Here is a 17,493-nt window from a genome sequence, read left to right on the forward strand (position 1 = left end):
TTTGGAAAATACTGAATTTCTCTCTGTCTTGAAATTCTCCTCTGTGTCTGGACACAGAATATTTGTGCTTTCTTGGAGAGAAAAGTGCAACCATGCTGCACTTCCATGGGGTGTACTGTGAGACCAAACACCGCCCATCCAGGGTGCTGGGAATCTGCTATACACTGTCCTTCTGGGCAGGATCTGCAGGCAGTGCTGGGACAATGTGCTGGCAGCTGGTCCTGTCTCATGTGTGTGGATCTCCAGATGTCCTCCAGAGGAACTCCTGCAGGAGCAGCTCAGAGGCTCCAACCTCAGTGTCTTCTCCATCTTGGATCATTGTGAGACAATGCTGCTAGCCTGACACCACCCATTCAACACCTGTTGTTTTCCCAGGCTTTGTATTCCTGAAACCCCATGGATACCAAAGGATCCCATGTCTGTCTTCTCTCTTCACGCATAGAACTCAAGGTTTCCTCTTCCTTGGCCTGACCCTTCTCACAGACTGATGATCTAGTGAGGTGCTTTAAAATCCATCAAGAACTGGCCTTAACATCCCTGACTGACTCCTTGCTCTCAGGACTTTGAGGGGCTGTCTGATGGCAGAGATGGGTCCAGCCTGTCCTCTTCCAGAGGACCATACTCTGCAGTGATGCTGTTGAGGATTTTTAGATTAGAGGGTTAAACTCAAGAGGGAACTGCAGATCTCTTCAGACCAGATTTTTGTATGGTGAGAGCTGTATTTTCACTCACCCTGCTCTGCCTGCAGAACCCTTGGCAAAGTAATGCATATTCCAGAGCAGCAGTGAATTTGGACACAAGAGTGTGTCAAGGTGGAAACTTTCCCACTTCCCTGACCATCTGTTTTTGTGGTTGATCACCTTGGTGGAAATACCGTCTTCCCTGTTTCAAATTTGTCTGGTTCTTCCTTGTAGGCACTGTTTCTGCCCTCTACCAGCGAGTACTGTCCTACCTTCTGATAACTCCGTAGAAGCTCATGAGGCCTGCATCTCTGTCACCAGTACACAGGGAACCATCTCTCTCTGGATTCCTGCTGACTTTATCTTTGGGCTTGGTTGCAGCTCATGGAACTGCCCCATTGTTGCAGCTGATCCTTTTGCCACAGTGTTAATTGGCAATCCACTCTTGATGATGGCTCATCATCAAGCTCATCATGGGAGCTGCTGGCTTAAACCAAATTACAAAGTTATCATAGTACTCAAAGCTATGGATAAAATAACCAGTCTGCCGTAAGGCTGCACAGAGCAGTGCCAGCATCCTGTTCTCAGCTGCTCCCTCCTTCCTCTGCTGCATGCTGGGATCAGTGCAGAGCATTGCTGCTGCAGTGCCCAAGGCAAGCATCCCACCTGGAGGGTGTGGGCTCAGTTCCACCCATGCAGCTGGAGTGCCTCTGCCCAGGACCACATGGCCATGGTGGCTGGGGCTTGCACCCAGATCTGCATTAGCAAAACCAGGCAGGTTCTGAAGTTGGGGAACCAGTGGGTATCACATGTGCTCCTGGTTGCAGGTCAGATTTTGGGACTCTCCAGCCTGCCTTTCCACCTCATTCACCCCCAACCCCGGCAGGGCTTCTCACTTGCACAGACCATGGGAGCATTTTTGTGACTTCCCCTGACAGATCCTTGGGGCTGTCTGGCTGCCAAGGTTTCACCAGGTAGAAGATGCAGGGTTGACCTCCTGTGATGGCACAAATAGTGCTTGGCCAAAGCACAGCCAGCTTCATGCCTACCTTCCTTCATGGTCTGGTCCAGGCTGCATGTGGCAGTTGTTGAGCTCTGCCTCACCCACTCCAGCCAGACTCAGAGAACCCCATGGAGGACATGTGTTCAGCATCCCCTCACTGAGGCTCACCGCTCCTGCCTGGCCAGCCTTATGTGCCCTTTCCAAAGGAGGAGGCTCTGCTGTGCCAGTTGTGGGGTTTGGGAAGAGATTGGGTACTGGATACTAAGGCTGTGTGTTCTGGAGAGCTGCAGGAACTGGTGGTGCAGTCCCCACTGTCCTCTGTCTGCTGGAAGAGTTCCATGCCTGTCTGCCTACGAAGAAATGGGCACGGAAGAGCCTGCTCTGAAGAGCTCTCTGATGGTGTCTGAGCTGCTGTGGAGAAGAACCCAGTGTTCCCTCTTCTTGGAGAGCAAGTGCTTATCTCTGCAGTGGCTGCTCATGCAGAGGATGGGAGGGGGAGACATTTGAAAACATTTAAAGACCTGCCCCCATTTGATCAGAGGTGCTCTGGCAGGAGACAGGGAAGGTGGTCTGGCAAGAAGAGGTCCTAGAGCTGGATCAGGGTTCCTGGTGCTAGGAAAGAGTAGCTGAACATACCTGGTGTTGGGAAAGAGTAGCCAGACCTACCCGGTGCTGCTTTCTTATGGGGGAAGCTCCACAGGGCCCATTTTGTGGGGATAAAAATCATCTCTCTTTACATTAGACATGTGCATATGTGCCTTGGTCTGCATTGGGCTTGCACTCTGCAAAGTGTGCTATGGGAAGGAGCTGTCCCAATAGTGGCATGCTTTTCCCCGTGGCACTGATGGAGTGAGGAGCAGATGCTGCAGTGAATCTGCAGGAGAACTTTGGGGGCTCAGCCTGCAGCAGGTCTGGTTGGGCTGGGAGAAGCACCCTGCAGGTAGGTGGGAAGCCTTGTGCCAAATGGAATACTTGTAGCATGCAGGACTCGGGTTAAAACCCATGGATGGGCAGGGTAGAGGAACTTGCAGCTGGGTGGTTATCACGGGAGCCAGCTGCCCTTGAGCAGCATGCTGCTGGGGAAAAGGCTCAGTCCCTGCTCTTGGAGCTCACAGTAGAGCCCCAGCAGGGGTAGTCTTCCAGGGCTAAAACTATAACATCTCTTGCAAGCGTTTGTCCTGTATGGGCCAGCTGAACAGCAGCAGCCTCCATGAGTGGGTATGTTGATAAACCATTGCTCAGCCAGCAGTTCACCTTCTGCTACTGGTGCCAGTGCCTCAGGAGCGGTGGTGCACAGCCTGTATATACACACACAAGTATAATGTGGACCCTGATTGCCCCATGAAGTTCTCTGCTTATATCCAGTAGGGAGCAGGTCCCTGTAATTGTGCCATCTCCACCTGGTACAACGATGCCTTCGGTGCCCAAAACTGAATCCTCTTTTGCAGTGTGTGATAGAAAAGGTCAGAAAGGAGATGGGGTAACTCTACTCAGTTTCTTGTTTTCCAGCATCTGCTCTGGGCAGATGGCTCTGGACTTACCCTGGAGAAGATGGGGTGGGAATTAAGTCTGTTTTGCACCAGGTAGAGACCACAGGGGCAGATGGCTGTGTGTCCTGGGTGCTGTTGATGGAGAGCTGTCCCTGCTTTTATCCGTGGGAGAAGGCTCAGAGGGCAGAAGTGGCCCCCACACTGAGTTCAGCCCAAGGGCTGCCTGCCCTGGTATGCTGATCTCTGAGCTCCAGGGACACAGCAGAGCTGCTCCAGTGCCATGGCTGATGTCCCTGGTGTTGCAGTGACAGCAGGGCAGGAGGAATGGCTGCCATTCCCAGTGCTTTTCTGCAGCAGTGGGTATGGTGCTCAGGGTATGGATGTGGCTGCCTAATATAGCAGGGCTCACTGAGGCAGGTCAGAAACCTTTCCCATTGGAGTGGAGGGTGCAGGCTGAAACATTTCCACCCAGTAACTGCTCAGTGCCAGCACCAGGGGGACTAAGTCATTGCACAAGGTACCACAGCTCAGGGTGTCGCCAGCAGCAGTGCCTGACCTGCACAGAAGCTGGTAGAATCACTGTGTGGGATTAAAAACTCCTAGGCTTTCTTGATCTCAGACTTGCTGCTCGGGAACTGCCAAGAAATGTTGGCATCTCATTGTCACAGATGACAATGGAGTCTGGGGCTACTGCTTGAAAGAGTTGCTGTGACCCCAGGGATGCCAGCATCTTCAGGAGAGGAGCAAAGTACACAGGTGGCTGGTCTCTGCTGAGCCCTGCATGGCTGCCCTTGTCCTGGGAGTGGTGCTGCTGCCTGATCTGCTCTGATGGGACAGGAGCCCTCTGTGTCTGAGCGTTTGCACACCACTGTGGCACCTATCCTCAGGTCCTGGGGTCAGTGGATCCTGGGCATAGCAAACCGCCTGGCTGTTTGAATGATATTCATGGGGTGGGGTAAAGTGATGGTTTCCTGCTGTACTGTGTGAATCTGCCCTTTCCTGGGGGTGTGCTCAGGTAAGTGTGTGTCCAGGCAGAGGCTGTCTGGGGCATCGGGTTCCTTGGAGGCTTCCTGGCTGCCTCTGCAGCGCTGGGTTCATGCTGCCTGTCTGTGTGCCTTGCAGGCTCTGAAAAGGAAGCCGGATCTCTTCCTGTGTAGCAACCTGGATGTCAAAGCAGTGTTTCAGTGTGGTGAGTACCATGGGCATGGGCACTCTGAGAAGCCAGCCTGCTCCACCTGTAGAGCTGGGTGCAAAACAGCCAAGGGCTAGGGACCACAGGGCTGATTTGGGATTGCCAGGGGGTTTTCTGGCTGCTAACCTGAGTGATTTTTACCTGCAGGTGTCCTTTCACTCAAGTTTCCCGAGGCCCTAACAGTCAAAGCATCCTGTGGCTTTTTTGTGAGTATGATGCCATCGTGGGATCTCCTCTCAGAGCTGGGAAGGCAGGAGTGGGGCTGAGGTTGGGCACTGGTGCTGGAGTGGAGCCTGTGCTGGCACTGAGCGAGCCTGGCCTGTGTGTTGCAGACGGAGCTGCTGCCCCGCTGTGGAGAGATCGCCCCGGTGGGACAGGTCGTGCATGAGAATGGCAAAGCGCTGCTGCAGGCAGTGCTGGAGGTGAGAGACACCAGACCACGGGCTCCCCAGGCAGCACTGGGCTCTGTTCCTGAGCAGCATCCCTATGGAACCAGGGGCAGAGAGCCCAGCAGCATGGGTGGGAGCAGGGGGAGTGACAACATGGGCTCAGCATGTTGTTTGCTCCGTGGCAGGGCATCGGTGGCCAGGCTTCCCGCAGCCTCATGGATCACTTCGCAGAAATCCTCTTTGCCTTGAACAAGCACTGCTTCAGCCTCCTGAGTGTCTGGATCAAGGAGGCCATGCAGCAGGATGGCTTCCCCTCGGCCCGAGTAACTCCAGAGCAGAAGGAAAACTTCAGCCAGCAGATCCTCAGGTTTGTGTGCCACTTGCCCTGGCAGCTGTTCAACACATTTCCCACAGGAATGACCCCCCTGCATGGCCCAGTGCAGCCCTCCTACTTCATATTTGTCCCCTCCCTCTGTCTTAGCAGAGAGCGTGTGAACAAGCGGCGAGTGAAGGAGATGGTGAAGGAGTTCACCTTGTTGTGCCGAGGGCTGCATGGTACAGAATACACAGCAGACTACTGAGCACCTGGCCAGGACCGCGGACGATTTGCCTGGACCAGCTCTTCCCCACAAGGAAAAGCCCCCCCATCCTCCCTGCCCTGCTGCAGTACGGCTCATAGAATAACCCTCCACCTAGAATTAACCCACTCGGGACGCTCCTCAGCTAGATTTGGTGGCCGCATCTCGGTGTCAGCATCTTTGTTTCCCCCAGCATGCTCCCTCCTCGCAGGGAACAGGAGTGCTGGCTGCAGGAGGCGGTGGCGGGGCAGGGGAAGCCTGGGCAGAACTGCCCCAGCACGGGCTGCCCCACGCCCGGGCTACCAGCCCCTCCCCAGCCCTTCCCCGTGGGTGCCTGTGCCCCACAGGGGGGAGGCCACCCTGTGCCTGCAGCAGTGGCTGGCTGGGCAGGGGGAATTTGCCCCCTGCTCATTTGTATGTGTGGTTGGGAGGGGGGAGGCCCTGCACCTAATTATATTAAGAATATTTCTATGTTGTGGCTGTCATTATTGCAGTGCCCAGACTTTGCCTGCCTCTTTCCCTCTGGGGAAGAACCGGGTGGAGGGGGTTAAATCAAGGTTGGGATGCCTCAGTGTCTCCCCAGCTTTGGGAGGGATGGCAAGAAACAGTCTGTCCTGCTTGCCCAGCATGGAACATAAAACAGTCCTGCCTCACAGGAGAGGGGCTCCACCCCTGCCAAACACAGGGTCCTTCCTGCAGCACCCCATTCCCATTCATAAGAACAGCTGAGGGGCTTGTTTGTGCTCAGAGTCCCCCTGCCTTTGCCTTAGTACCCCAGCCCAACCTGTGTTTTCACTGTCAGAGGTCCTAGTTCTGGTTTTCTGTTCTCTCTGGCTGGTCTGAGCTGACAGATTTTGCTCCACAGGTGGGCACCATGATAGGTTTTTTTCACTTTGGGACAGCTGGTATGACCCATCTGCACTCTTCAGCCCATGTTTTATTCTAAAAAACATTTCATTCACAAATCCTCTTCAGCTTTACTTAGCAGCAGTAGTCCACAAAAGCCTCAAGTCTCGGCACTGTCAGCTCCTGCAAAGTTGTGACCTTTCCACATAGGGACAAAGCTGCCCTGGATGAAGGAGCCCTCCAAGACTGGGTCTGGGCCAAGTGGCCATCTCTCCTGGCCCTGCTGCTGCCCTGGCCATGAGCCTCAGGGTGCCACAGGCATTCCTGAACACACGTGCAACTCCTGCTGTCCCACTGCAGTATTACTGACCCAAGGCCACATCCAGCAAGGTGCCAGCTGGCAGCAGGTCCAGCACCCAGTGAGAGGCAATGTCTGGGCCCCCACACGGCCCCGCTCCTGGTTGGGTGCCAATGCTGCTGAATTAGGGTTGCTCACACCCTTCATCCTCATAGGCAATGGCAATCCCTCGTCGGCCCTGCACAGCCTTGGAGACAGGGGTCTGTCCCAGCTGCTGCTCCAGACCCTGCCAGCTGCGGGACTCCAGGAAGGAGGCTGGGAGGAGAAAGGGAATTGTTACCGAGAGCAGGAATGTGGCACTGCCCCTCCACCAGGGCTCAGCCCCACCATGAAACAAACACAAACCTGCAGGGCTGATCTCTGCAAGAGCCCGTGTCTGGTCCCTGCAGGCCAGGGCAGTGCTGGGGGGCAGCTGAGAGGTCAGGGGGTCACAGAGGTGGGTAGCACGCATCTTCCCTGTGATCAGCGAAACATCGGGAACAGCCTCCGCTGCGGGAACAGCCGCTGGGAGCTCAACGTGGGCACAGGCACCTGCCAGGGAACGGTAATGTTAGCCTGGTCCATCTATCCTGGAGCAACCACAGCTTACAGGCAGGGCACCTGGGCAGAAAATGCCCTGGGAGGCTGATGGGTAGCTGTCTCTAGCTATTACCTGGCAGCAAGTCTCGGAAGTCTGTGAGGTAGTTTCCCGTCCACTCACGGGCTGGGTTGCAGGCCAGCTCTAGCTCATAGGGGGTCACAACAGGTCTGTAGAAGTCACTGGAGTCCAGGAGGGAATTCTGAGCACAGGCCACCAGGACAAAGATGTCCACCTCCAGGAAGTTGGCCAGCTTGGCAGGGTTTGGCTTCCCCACGGCCAACGTGTAGCTGCGCTTGCCGGCCCGGCGCAGCAGCTCCCGGAGGTGCTGCAGCACGGTCAGGTAGCCCGCCACGCCGAGGGTGCCCACCAGGATGCCCACCACACTGGCATCCCGGGCCCGCTCCACCAGGTACAGGCGGCGCATCAGGGCCCGGTTGACATTGAGGGTCTCGTGGCGGCCGCAGCCGGTGATAGGGTTGAAGGAGCTGAAAGGGCAGCAGTTCCAGGTCAGCATGAAGCTGGTGAGGGCAAGGCCCTCAGCTCCCACATAGAACATGGCATAATCCTGCAGCCCTCCTGCAGCCTCCACCAAGAACTGGCGACCAAACTTCCGCTCCTCCCCAGGCACTGCGGGGCCAGGAGGGTCTCCACACACCAGCCTGGAGAAGATGATATTGGGGTACTCGGGGCACAGTTGCTGCTCCAGCTCACCTGAAGAAAGAGGAGTGAGAACAAAACTTGGCTATAGTCCTGATGTGACTAGGGCAGGGAGAAGACAGAAATCAAAGCTGCCCATGTCTGAGGAATGAATGCCTGCTTGGTCTGACCCTGGCAGCTCTGCAGAGCTCAGAGCAGTACCAGAGCCCCCTCCCTGCCCCAGAGCACTCACCCATCGCATGGGCATAGACCACATCGCTCAGCACCACCACACAGCTCTGCTGCTCGGGGTAGAGCTCCCGGAACACCTCTGTGCAGCGCCCGACGTCCAGGGGCTGCTGCCCGAAGATGTGCAGCACCGGGAGCTTTCTGCAGGGGCTGAGGCAGGCTGGGCCGTAGTGCAGCACTGCCTCGGCACCCACGTGCTCGGCAGCCACTTCATCCACGCAGCAGCTGTGAGGAGAAGCCGGTGTCAGACAGGCTCTGCAGCACGGAAATCTCCCTCCTCTGCAGCATTCCTGCCCGCAGGGGAGCCCAGGACACCCTCCTCAGCCCCACACAGACCTGCCATACGTGGTGTCTCCTAACACGTACATCTCGGCCCCGGTTGCTGCCTCCATGCGGCCTGCCACCTCCACTGCGTCTGCCAGGAGCTCGTCAGGGAACTGCAGGGCAACCTGGCAGGAACAAGGGGTGAGGCAGACAGGGAATGAGGCACTGGGGAGGGTGAGATGGAGAGACAGAAGGGATAAAATGGATAGAATATACCCTCAGCAAGTTTGCTGATATGAAACTGGGGGAGTGGCTGATATACCTGAAGGCTGTGCCATTCAGCAGGACCTTGATAGGCTGGAGAATTAAGCAGAGAGAAACCCAATGAGAGTCAACTAGGGCAAGTGTAGGGTACACCAGGAGAGGAATAACTCCAACTATCAGCACAGGCTGGGGGCTGACCTCCTAGAGAGCAGTTCTGCAGATAAGAACCTGGATCTTGGTGGGTGACAAGCTGACCATGAATTGGCAGGGCCCTTACAGCCAGGAGGGCCAATGGGATCCTGGAGTGCACTGGGAAGAGTGTAGCCAGCAGGTTGAGAGTGATGATCCTGCCCTTCTACTTGCCCCAGGTGAGGCACATCAGGAGTACTGTCTCCAGTTCTGGGCTCCTCGGGATAACAAAGACAAGGAGCTGCTGGAGAAGGTCCAGCAGAGGCCACAAAGATGACGAGGGGTCTGGAGCATCTCTCTTGTGAGGAGAGACTGTGGGAACTGGGCCCATTTAGTCTGAACAAGAGAAGACTGAGAGGAGATCTGTTGTGGTTTAGGAATGGTACTCCCCAATTCAGTGCTCCCAGTAAGCCTCTCCAAACCACACTGCCACTCACTTGCTCCCCCCTCCCTTTCCTCCTGCTGCAAGATGGAGTGGAGATTTAGAGGCACAAAGGGTAAATAAAGATCACAGGTCAAGATCAGGCCAATTTACTGGAAACAAATTAAATAAGAAAACCAGTGGTAACAGCAACACTATTAGTAACAATGTACAAGAGACAAATGATTCACACCTGAGTGCTCAATGCAGGGTTCTGACAATATCTGACTGCCACACTACAGGACCTGAAAAGGACCCCTTCCCTGTCCCCAGAAAACAACGGGAGCTGGCACAGAGTAACCTCTGGGTCGTGGCCATGCCCCTTCCTGGCTATTGCAAAAATTAACCCTGTCCTTCCTGGAACGAGGACATCATTAGGATTTCATTAATGTATATAAATATCTCAAAGGTGGGTGCCAAGAGGACAGTGCTGGACTCTCTTCAGTGGAGCCCAGCAACAGGTGAGAGACAGGAGCAATGGCCATAAACTAAGACAAAAACAGTTTCATGTTAAAATGAGGAAGGACTCCTTTACACTGAGGGTGGCAGAGCACTGGAACAGGTGCCCAGGGAAGTCGTGGAATCTCCATCATTGGAGACATTCCAATGATTCACCTGGGCGTGTTGCTGTACAACCTGCTCTGGTGACCCTGCCTTGGCAAAGGGGTTGGACTGGATGATCTCCAGAGATCCCTTCCAAGGTTAACAATTCTGTGAGGTACCGGGAGGGCAGCCCCGGCCGGCTCCACCATCGGTCCCACTCACCTTGCGGAACCCGCCATCCCGTACGAAGGCGGCGGCCCGGCCCATCTCGTAGAAGCCGTCGAGGTCGCTCCGCGGTGCCGCCGCCACGGCTGAGCGCAGCTCCCGCCGCAGCGCAGCCTCCCCATCGCTGCTGAAGGCCGCGGCCATGGCGGCACGCGGGACCCTGCGCCCGCTTCCGGGCTGCGGCGCTGCGCTAGCCAATGGAAGCTCGGCTCTGCCTTCCCCTCCCCAGAAGCCCCGCCCACAACGGGGTGGAGAGGGGACGACAGCCAATGGAAATACGCGCTGGTCGCGATGCATTATGGTGTATGTAGTTCTCCCGCCACTGTCAAACCAGGCAGCCAATAAGCAGGCGCGGTGGCAGCGGTGGAGTTCCGTTACTTCCGTCCGGGCGCTGCAGTTCCGGTCACGTGCCGCGCGCGGGTCAGGTGACCCGGCCCGATCCGCTCCCGCCGCCCGGTGCCGCCGCCGCCACCGCCGCCGCCATGACGGGGCTCGCCCTGCTCTACTCGGGGCTCGGCCTCGCCTTCTGGACCACGCTGCTTGGCGTCGGTCAGCGCCGGGGCGGGGGAGGGCTCGGGGCCGCGGAGGAGGGGGTCAGGGGGCAGCGGTACGGGGCTGAGCCGTGGGGCCGGAGGGGTCTCCGGGACGGAGGGGAGGCTGCGGTTCCTGCCTGTGCCCGTGCTGGCTGCTCCTGTGCTGCAGAGCGGCCGGGAGGGTTGCTTTGGAGTGGAAAAGGAAGGCGGGCGTTGAGGGGTGCAGCGTTGTCAGGCCCCCGGTGGCCGCGGTACTCCCCAGGGCTGGTCTGTGGTCTGCGGCACGACCGGCAGTGCTGCTGTGGGGCTCCCCAGCCCGGGCATCACCCCTCGGGGCTTGTAGCTGCTCCCTCGGAGCCCCCAGCGGTGCCGTGTAACTCCCAGTCGCTGTTGGATGTGCAGCTTTCAGCGCTCTGAGCCTGTCTGGCTTGAGCAGTTGATTTGCTTCTCCGTGTGTGCAAGAGCAGAAAGTTGCTGGTGCCAGTCAGGGGTCGTGTTTGGATTTGGTAGATCGGGGGAGGTAAAGGCAGGAGGAGCCTGTTCCTTCAGACTGCCATGGTTGATGTCTCTCGGGTGGAGAGATCTTGCTTTGCCAAGCTGGGGCAGCATGAGAGAACATGCAAGTTTGGATGATCGTGGAGCTGCTGCCTGGCCATGCTGGAGCTCATGGCAGCCCATGCTCTGCTGCTGAAGGTGTTGGGCTTTTGGAGGATGGATTTAATGCCCTAGGGCCAGCAGGTAGATTTTGTGCTGGGACTGCTGGTTATTTTCTCTTAGCACAGAATAAAGTGGCCACAAACCAGGCAGAGGCAGGGAAAACCTTGTCCCTTTCTTCAGTGTTTGAGTGAAGGGAGAGAATGAGTCTGAAGTGAAGGGTGTCTCACTCCCTCGTGTTTCCAGGGCTTGGTGAAGCCAGCATGGGCCTAGGGCTGCCTGCTGGGCTCTCTGAATCATGTAGCTCACACCAGTGCAGATTCACCTTGTGAGCATGAGACTGTCGGAAAGTCTTGCTGAGCTGAACCCAGCTGCTCCTAGCTTCCCCTGCCCTTCTGCAGTCCCTTTTTGAGGAAGACCATGAGCATGAAGGGGTCTTGCTCCATGCAGTGTTGCAGCAGTGGCTCTTTGTGTTTTCTGTCTTTGTCCTAACTACCCTGATTTGATCCTCCAGTTCTGCTGCCCTATCTTCTGTCCTGGCTGCAGGCCTGCAAGTCAGAGCTCGCAGGAGAGTGTCCTTTACCCTGTTTCTTTTGCATATGAATCTAAGGTTACACCTGCTCTTGAAGAGATGAAAGGTGCCCTGAGGATCTGCCCTGAGCTGGTTGTAGCTCTTTTTTACCACTTTTGGGGAGTGGAGGCAGCTGAGGCTGGCTGGGTTCAGTTCCTGTTCCGACAGCCAAGCAGCAAAGCCAAAACACAAGTAAAAGACTGGCTGGGCCCAGCACTAGGGATCATCCTTGAAGGTTGCCAGACATGCAGGGTGGGCTGTGGCTTTCCTCTGTATTCCCTGGCTGTGGTGGCACCATTCTTCATTCTTGTGTGTCACTGCAGGGGAGGGGGCCAGCCCAAATCTGTGGCAGAAAGAGTGACCAGTGTTACCACATCCCATTATGGGGCTCACTGGCTTGCCTGGCAGTGCTTGTGTGCTCCCCTGAGTATGAGGTGCTAAGACCTGACCTGTACATGGAGGGGTGAGCACACAAGAATAATGGGGATATCTCTGCTGCAAGGGATCTGCCATGCTAAGGCCTTCCAGTGAGATGAAATGTCCTGCAGGCCTTGACTGTGCTCAGGGAAGGGCTTCTCCAACCTGGGGGGCATAGTCCTGCCCCCATATTTCTGCTGGGCACATTGCCATCACCCCCTACTTCCAGGCTGCTGCTCTGGGGTGGAAGGGAGCGGTGGGACACGTGCAGTGACCTCTTTGCTGCATTTGAGCGTTTCAGAAGTCTCCCATTTCCTCTTTTCCCAACCATATGCAGGATCAGCGTCACACTGACTGGTTACAGTCAGATACACTTCAGCTGTCCCTTCACCCTCTCCGTCTGGCATGGAGCACACAGTGCCACGATGGTTGTGCTTATCTGTTCCTCAGGGCTGGGTCACCCTCCTTTTTCCAGCAAAGAGCAAGTGTTCCTTCTGGTCTGCAGCCATGTTTCCCACTCAGGAGCTCAGAATAAGGCAGGGTTTCAGTGCAAGCACCTCTGCATGTGCCTGAGCTGTGCAGGGATGTGACTCTTGGCTGTGGCCCCTGGTGGGAGATGAGCACAGCAAGGCAAGCCCTCCTTGGAAAGGAAGGGCTTTTCTGAGTTTCTCAGGGCAGTGCTTCGGTGTCTCCCACCTGTGTTGGGGTATAAATTTATCTAGAAATTACTCTAGGGGAAATGCTGAGGAAAACAGTCATGTCTTGAACCCACAGCCTTGGAAAGAAGGTGTTAGAGGAAAGCTGGAGCTTATCATGTTGATGGGCTCCTGGGAAGCAACACAAATGCTGATGGGATGGTGATGTAGTAGCATGTGATGGTCACTCAGGGCACAGTCTTGCTCCTCTTGTCCCTCCTGTGGCAGGGAAGAGCTCACAGCTGGTCCCCTGGAGCTGTGGCTTTCCAACAGGGCTGAGCCATTGGAGAGCCATGGTGGAGACCATGCCAGGGCACAGGGCTCTGTGGATTGCCCTGGAGACCCTGTAGCTCAGCATGGTCTTAGGGAATAAAAAATGGGTGTGACAACAACTGTGATCATCTTCTGGGCAGGACTGGGATGGGGTCTGATAGTATTGCGGGCCCAGGCTGTCTGTCCTGTGCTGATGTGGAAGTGTTGGGATCACAGGGGTATGATTTGGAGGGGACACCTGTCCCACAGCTCTGCATGCCTGAGCCAGTCTTCCCAGTAACCCTCCTTCATGCTGTGCTGTGCTTCTGGGCCTTTGCCTTGGGGCTTCACAGGCTGGGGAGGAACCAGCAGTGTTGGATCCAGCTGGTGCCTCCCTGGAAGTTTCCATCTTGTTCTTGCTTTCCAGGGATCTGCTACACAATATTTGACCTGGGCTTCCGCTTCGATGTGGCTTGGTGAGTTCCCTGTAAACACAGACATCCCTGTAAACAGGGCTGTGCTGGCAGTGCCTCCCAGGAGCAGCATTTGCTTTTGAGTGATGGGCAGCAGTCACTGCATCACAGGAGAACAGGAGCTGCAGTGAGCAGGGCCTCTGTTCCCTGGGAGGTGGGGTGGATGCAGCCCATGTGTTCCTGTTACTAGTTCCATACGAGGTCCTGGTGCAGCTGTTGCTGCTCTGCCCTCCACATCTCTGAGCCCAGGCTTCTGCTTCACAGTTAGGGTTTGGGAGGAAGATCTTGCTCCATGCAGGTGAGGGTCCTGTGCTTCTGGCTGGCAGAGAGAGGTTCTCATGTCCTGCTATCTGGCTGCCCAACCCATCTTGGGCTTCATAATTTGGTGAAGGGGTACCTGTTTTGGGGTAGGCTGTGTGGCATGAATATGGGGCCTCAGCCTCTGTGCTTACCTAGGACATTTCTTCCTCTCCAGGTTTCTGACAGAGACCTCACCCTACATGTGGTCCAACCTGGGCATTGGCTTGGCCATCTCCCTGTCTGTGGTGGGAGCTGCCTGGTGAGTGGGACTGACTCTTCAGCATTCTCCTGGTGTCCCATCTTGGTAGCTGTGTATACACTGCAGTTTCCCCACAGCAGAGCAGGGTAGAGCAATGTGTACTTGTAGGGCTGTGGGTCAGCACAGCAGTGGGGCTGAATTGCTGGGCTAGTGGGGAGTCTGGGTGGACCAGCCCACAGGCAGCAGTGGCAAGACAGGGAAGTCTCTGGAAGCTGTACCCCTGAGCCCAGGCTGTCCAGTGGTGGCTCTCGTGCCCCAGCAGTTCTGCTGGTGTAGGTGATGCAGCCTGGGGCCACTCATACCTCAGGAGTGGCCAGGCTGAGTGCTCAGTGTCCCCCAGCTGCATGCCAGATTCTTTGCGCAGCTGAAAGATCCTGGTTTCTGTATAGAATTCTGCGAATGCCAGACCTGCCACCAACCACCCTTGTCTGCTACAGGGGGATTTACATCACGGGCTCCAGCATCATTGGTGGTGGAGTCAAAGCCCCGCGGATCAAAACAAAGAATCTAGTGAGGTAAGCACAAACCTGGGGTTAGTTCCTGTGCTGCATCTGAGTGGGGCAGGTCACAACCCACCCAGTGAAGAGGCTTCTGTGTGCTCTCTAGCTGGGTGCTGCTGGCAGATTGTTCTTTGCTGAGCTGCTGATGCTGTTTGCTTTCAAAACAAAGAGCCTTAAAGGAGCCAGAATGTCCCTTTGAAGGGTCAGTGTGTGATATCATGCTGTGAATGAGCCCAATGTGTTCAAAACAAACACCCTGAGATCATACATCATGCCTAGGCAAAGGTTCTCCTTGCACAACCCTTCCACAAGGAGCTGAAACAGGCTGGTGAAGGGCAGGACTTCCTAGGCCTGTTTTCAACAGGGTCCTTGCAGCTTACTCAGGTGCCACGGCAGAACCAGCCTTTTGTGCTTGGCAGCTCCCCCTAGTTTAAAAGGAAAGTAGTGGGTAGCTTCCCCTATGGCTGTGGAGGAGTCTGGCTGGCTGGGCATAAAGTGTTAGGGGTTCTTTGGGGTGGGGTCTTTCCCCTGGCACACTGGTCAGACTGACTGAGACACTGTGCTCAGGCTTTGCCTTTCTCCCACAGCATCATTTTCTGCGAGGCCGTGGCCATCTACGGGATCATCATGGCAATAGTCATCAGTAACATGGCTGAGGTATGGGAGCACCTGTGGTGCCATGCCACCCCTGCGGCCATGGTGGGCATGGGCAGCTGGTCATGGGCCAGTGTTGTGAGGGAGTGGCCCTGTTGTGCCTTTGGGAACCCCTGGACTGGTGGTCTGTGTAGTGATCCTTGCCTGTGATAAAGAGAGCATTGGGAGAGCACACACAAGGCAGATGCCATGAAGCCAGCCTGATATGGAGTCAGGGACCGGCTCTGGCCAAAATGTGTCTCCCTCATGCTGTACCTTTTCCAGACACCACAGACTTGTCACTATCCCAGGTCCTGTGCTTTCTCTTTTCAGCCTTTCAACGGAGTCACCCCAGAAGAGATTGGAGCCAGGAACTACCACGCAGGTAAGGACTGCTGGGTCCCTGGTGCTGTCACTGTGGGCACTGCCACACCCTGACCCCCACCTTCTGATCTACCCATGGTCTGCTGCTGGTGTCTGAAGGACATGTGACTCTTCTGCCTAAAGGCAGCATTTTACCTACCTTCTCGAGGTCCTCCTGCACACAGCGGGCTGTGCTGCCCAGCAGCAGCACTGCTCCTCCTCTGGGTGGAGCAGTGGCCTGGCACTGCGGGAGCCGAGGCACACCTCAGAGCATTCCTACTCCTCAAACAGGGTGTTGCTGGGGCTTGGCAGCTCCAGGTCTTCTGTCACCTCGAGGGAGAGCTTCTGCAGCATGTCCTGGGTGCAGGTGGAAGGAGGTTACACCCTTCTCTCACAGCATTCCTCTCTCACAGGTTTCTCCATGTTTGGAGCTGGTCTGACCGTGGGTTTATGCAATCTCTTCTGTGGGGTCTGTGTGGGCATCGTGGGCAGCGGGGCTGCCCTGGCTGATGCCCAGAATGCCAGCCTCTTCGTCAAGATCCTGATTGTGGAAATCTTTGGCAGTGCCATAGGGCTGTTTGGGGTCATCGTTGCTATCCTGCAGGTACCTGTTTCCTGAGGCCACCAGGGCTATGTGAGCACAAGGTGCTGTCACCGTGGATGCTCTCCAGCCCCAGGGAGACACCCCTGGGTTTCAGCACAGTCTTCTGCATTGGGATGGGGAGGCTGCTTACAAGTTTGGGGTGGCACAGCCCTTCCCACAGCATACTGTGCCTGTTTGCAACATTATGAACCCTTCTGATGGCCCCTGTGTCACCGAGTGTGTCACCTTGAGTGCTCCTCGTGTGATGCTCATGTGTTACCAGTGGGACTGATAAGCTGTCTGCAGCTTCTGGATGGTCCTGGGGTGCTTGGGTGGACCTGGGGTGCTGAGCTGGGGTTTATGGGCCACAATCTAACCTCTCTTCTTTCTTTCTAGACATCCAGAGTAAAAATGGGCTGAGCCCTCTTGCACTCAGCCTGTTCCAGCCCACCCCAAGAGGTTCTGTATATACTTATTTAATGTTTGTATACTTGATTGGGGTGGGAGATTGCTGGCATCAGGAGCAGGAGCCTGACTGCGTAGAGCCCCGTCCTGCAGATCAATCGGCACCGTGGAAGAAACAAATTTCTCTGTGTGAATTCTGCCCCCAGCAGCCTGGCCCAGCCCCTGGGGCCCTGCTGCTGCCCATCCCCGGTGTGTAGAATCGACCATCAGTGCAATTCTGTGTCAGTGAAATAAATATGGTTCTTGTCCAGCTCTTTCTCCTCCCTGTGCATGCTAAGGAGGTTTGCAGAGAGAAAGTGCTGGTTTGGGCTGCCCCAGTGCTCAGAGATTCTTCTCTGTGCCTGTGGCAAAATCCCTGTGCTGTTCCAGGAGCCTGGTGGTGTCATGCCTGTGTGGGGTTAATTCTGTTGCCTTCTCAGGCTGCAAGAGCCACCCTGTTTGGGCTGTGGGAACACAGAGCTGTGCCTTGCTGCCTGGAGCAGGTACAAGGCTGTTGGAACAGGCAGTAGGCAGCTCTGAGTTGCCTCTGCCAGGCTCCTAGCAGCCCAACATGAACTAAACAAACTGCTTTGGGCCTTTGAGCTGCCATTGGGGTAGTTTAGTGTAGTGGGGGTGTACGCAGTGTGCATAGCCCCATTGTGCAGCTGGGGAGCACCAGAAAAACAGACAAGTGAAACTTTTCCCCCTTCAAAGGATGTCCTCCAGCCAGCAAGGCCATGGTGTGACTGTTGGCTGTGTGCTGGGGCTCTCCAGTCTGCAGTGCCCCTCTGTCCAGGGGGCCCTGGCAGAGGTCCCAGGGGTGGGGATGCTATGTGCTGGCTCTGTTCCCGGTCCGTGGCTGTGCTGAATAGTGTGGGGAAGCTGGCTGTAGACAGCTGGACCTGCAGC

The 17,493-nt window shown here is 56.0% G+C and overlaps 3 protein-coding genes across 9 annotated transcripts in view; 2 read left to right on the plus strand and 1 right to left on the minus strand.

Annotated features, from left to right (window-relative positions):
- The window catches only part of IPO13 (importin 13), a 31,231-nt gene extending 25,428 nt beyond the window's left edge, over positions 1-5,803 (plus strand). The window contains exons 16-20 of one of the 2 annotated variants that reach the window (XM_015636582.1): positions 4,296-4,362; positions 4,513-4,571; positions 4,698-4,787; positions 4,940-5,121; positions 5,236-5,803. In XM_015636582.1, coding sequence (XP_015492068.1) covers positions 4,296-4,362; positions 4,513-4,571; positions 4,698-4,787; positions 4,940-5,121; positions 5,236-5,335 — 498 coding nt within the window. In that variant the 3' untranslated portion in view covers positions 5,336-5,803. The remainder of the gene's footprint in view (positions 1-4,295; positions 4,363-4,512; positions 4,572-4,697; positions 4,788-4,939; positions 5,122-5,235) is intronic. The other variant, XM_015636583.1, reaches the window with a different exon arrangement.
- A 446-nt stretch (positions 5,804-6,249) lies between these two features.
- Positions 6,250-10,067, minus strand: DPH2 (diphthamide biosynthesis 2). Of its 2 annotated transcripts, none has more exons than XM_015636585.3 (6): positions 9,905-10,067; positions 8,338-8,450; positions 8,006-8,226; positions 7,189-7,827; positions 6,882-7,067; positions 6,250-6,791 (listed from the first exon to the last, which is right to left on the minus strand). In XM_015636585.3, exons 1-6 carry the CDS (start codon positions 10,049-10,051, stop codon positions 6,661-6,663), a joined length of 1,437 nt encoding a protein of 478 aa, XP_015492071.1. In that variant the 5' UTR covers positions 10,052-10,067; the 3' UTR covers positions 6,250-6,660. The 2 variants fall into 2 exon arrangements, with proteins under 2 accessions (XP_015492071.1, XP_033372311.1); XM_033516420.1 differs by lacking the exon at positions 9,905-10,067 and adding an exon at positions 8,588-9,833.
- Positions 10,068-10,299: 232 nt separating this feature from the next.
- Positions 10,300-16,855, plus strand: ATP6V0B (ATPase H+ transporting V0 subunit b). Of its 5 annotated transcripts, XM_015636475.2 has the most exons (8): positions 10,300-10,456; positions 13,457-13,505; positions 13,978-14,061; positions 14,499-14,576; positions 15,149-15,218; positions 15,528-15,579; positions 15,971-16,161; positions 16,537-16,855. In XM_015636475.2, the coding sequence occupies exons 1-8, from the start codon at positions 10,390-10,392 to the stop codon at positions 16,558-16,560; spliced, it is 615 nt and encodes a 204-aa protein (XP_015491961.1). In that variant the 5' UTR covers positions 10,300-10,389; the 3' UTR covers positions 16,561-16,855. The 5 variants fall into 5 exon arrangements, with proteins under 5 accessions (XP_015491961.1, XP_015491960.1, XP_033372314.1 ...); XM_015636474.1 differs by lacking the exon at positions 15,971-16,161 and having other exon boundaries at positions 10,308-10,456; XM_033516424.1 differs by lacking the exon at positions 13,457-13,505 and having other exon boundaries at positions 10,321-10,456.
- Positions 16,856-17,493: the final 638 nt, after the last annotated feature.

The sequence above is a fragment of the Parus major genome, chromosome 8, assembly GCF_001522545.3.
Source record: "Parus major isolate Abel chromosome 8, Parus_major1.1, whole genome shotgun sequence".
Taxonomy (NCBI): Eukaryota; Metazoa; Chordata; class Aves; order Passeriformes; family Paridae; genus Parus; species Parus major.

Excerpts from the sequence above, each read along its gene's own strand:
- DPH2 (XM_015636585.3), bottom strand. The coding sequence starts at position 10,051 with ATGGCCGCGGCCTTCAGCAGCGATGGGGAGGCTGCGCTGCGGCGGGAG. Across the intron at positions 8,451-9,904 it reads GGGATGGCGGGTTCCGCAAG|GTTGCCCTGCAGTTCCCTGA; the intron begins GTGAGTGGGACC and ends TGTTCCTGCCAG. Across the intron at positions 7,828-8,005 it reads GGTCTATGCCCATGCGATGG|GTGAGCTGGAGCAGCAACTG; the intron begins GTGAGTGCTCTG and ends CTCTTTCTTCAG.
- ATP6V0B (XM_015636474.1), top strand. The coding sequence starts at position 10,390 with ATGACGGGGCTCGCCCTGCTCTACTCGGGGCTCGGCCTCGCCTTCTGG. Across the intron at positions 10,457-13,456 it reads GACCACGCTGCTTGGCGTCG|GGATCTGCTACACAATATTT; the intron begins GTCAGCGCCGGG and ends CTTGCTTTCCAG. Across the intron at positions 13,506-13,977 it reads TTCCGCTTCGATGTGGCTTG|GTTTCTGACAGAGACCTCAC; the intron begins GTGAGTTCCCTG and ends CTTCCTCTCCAG.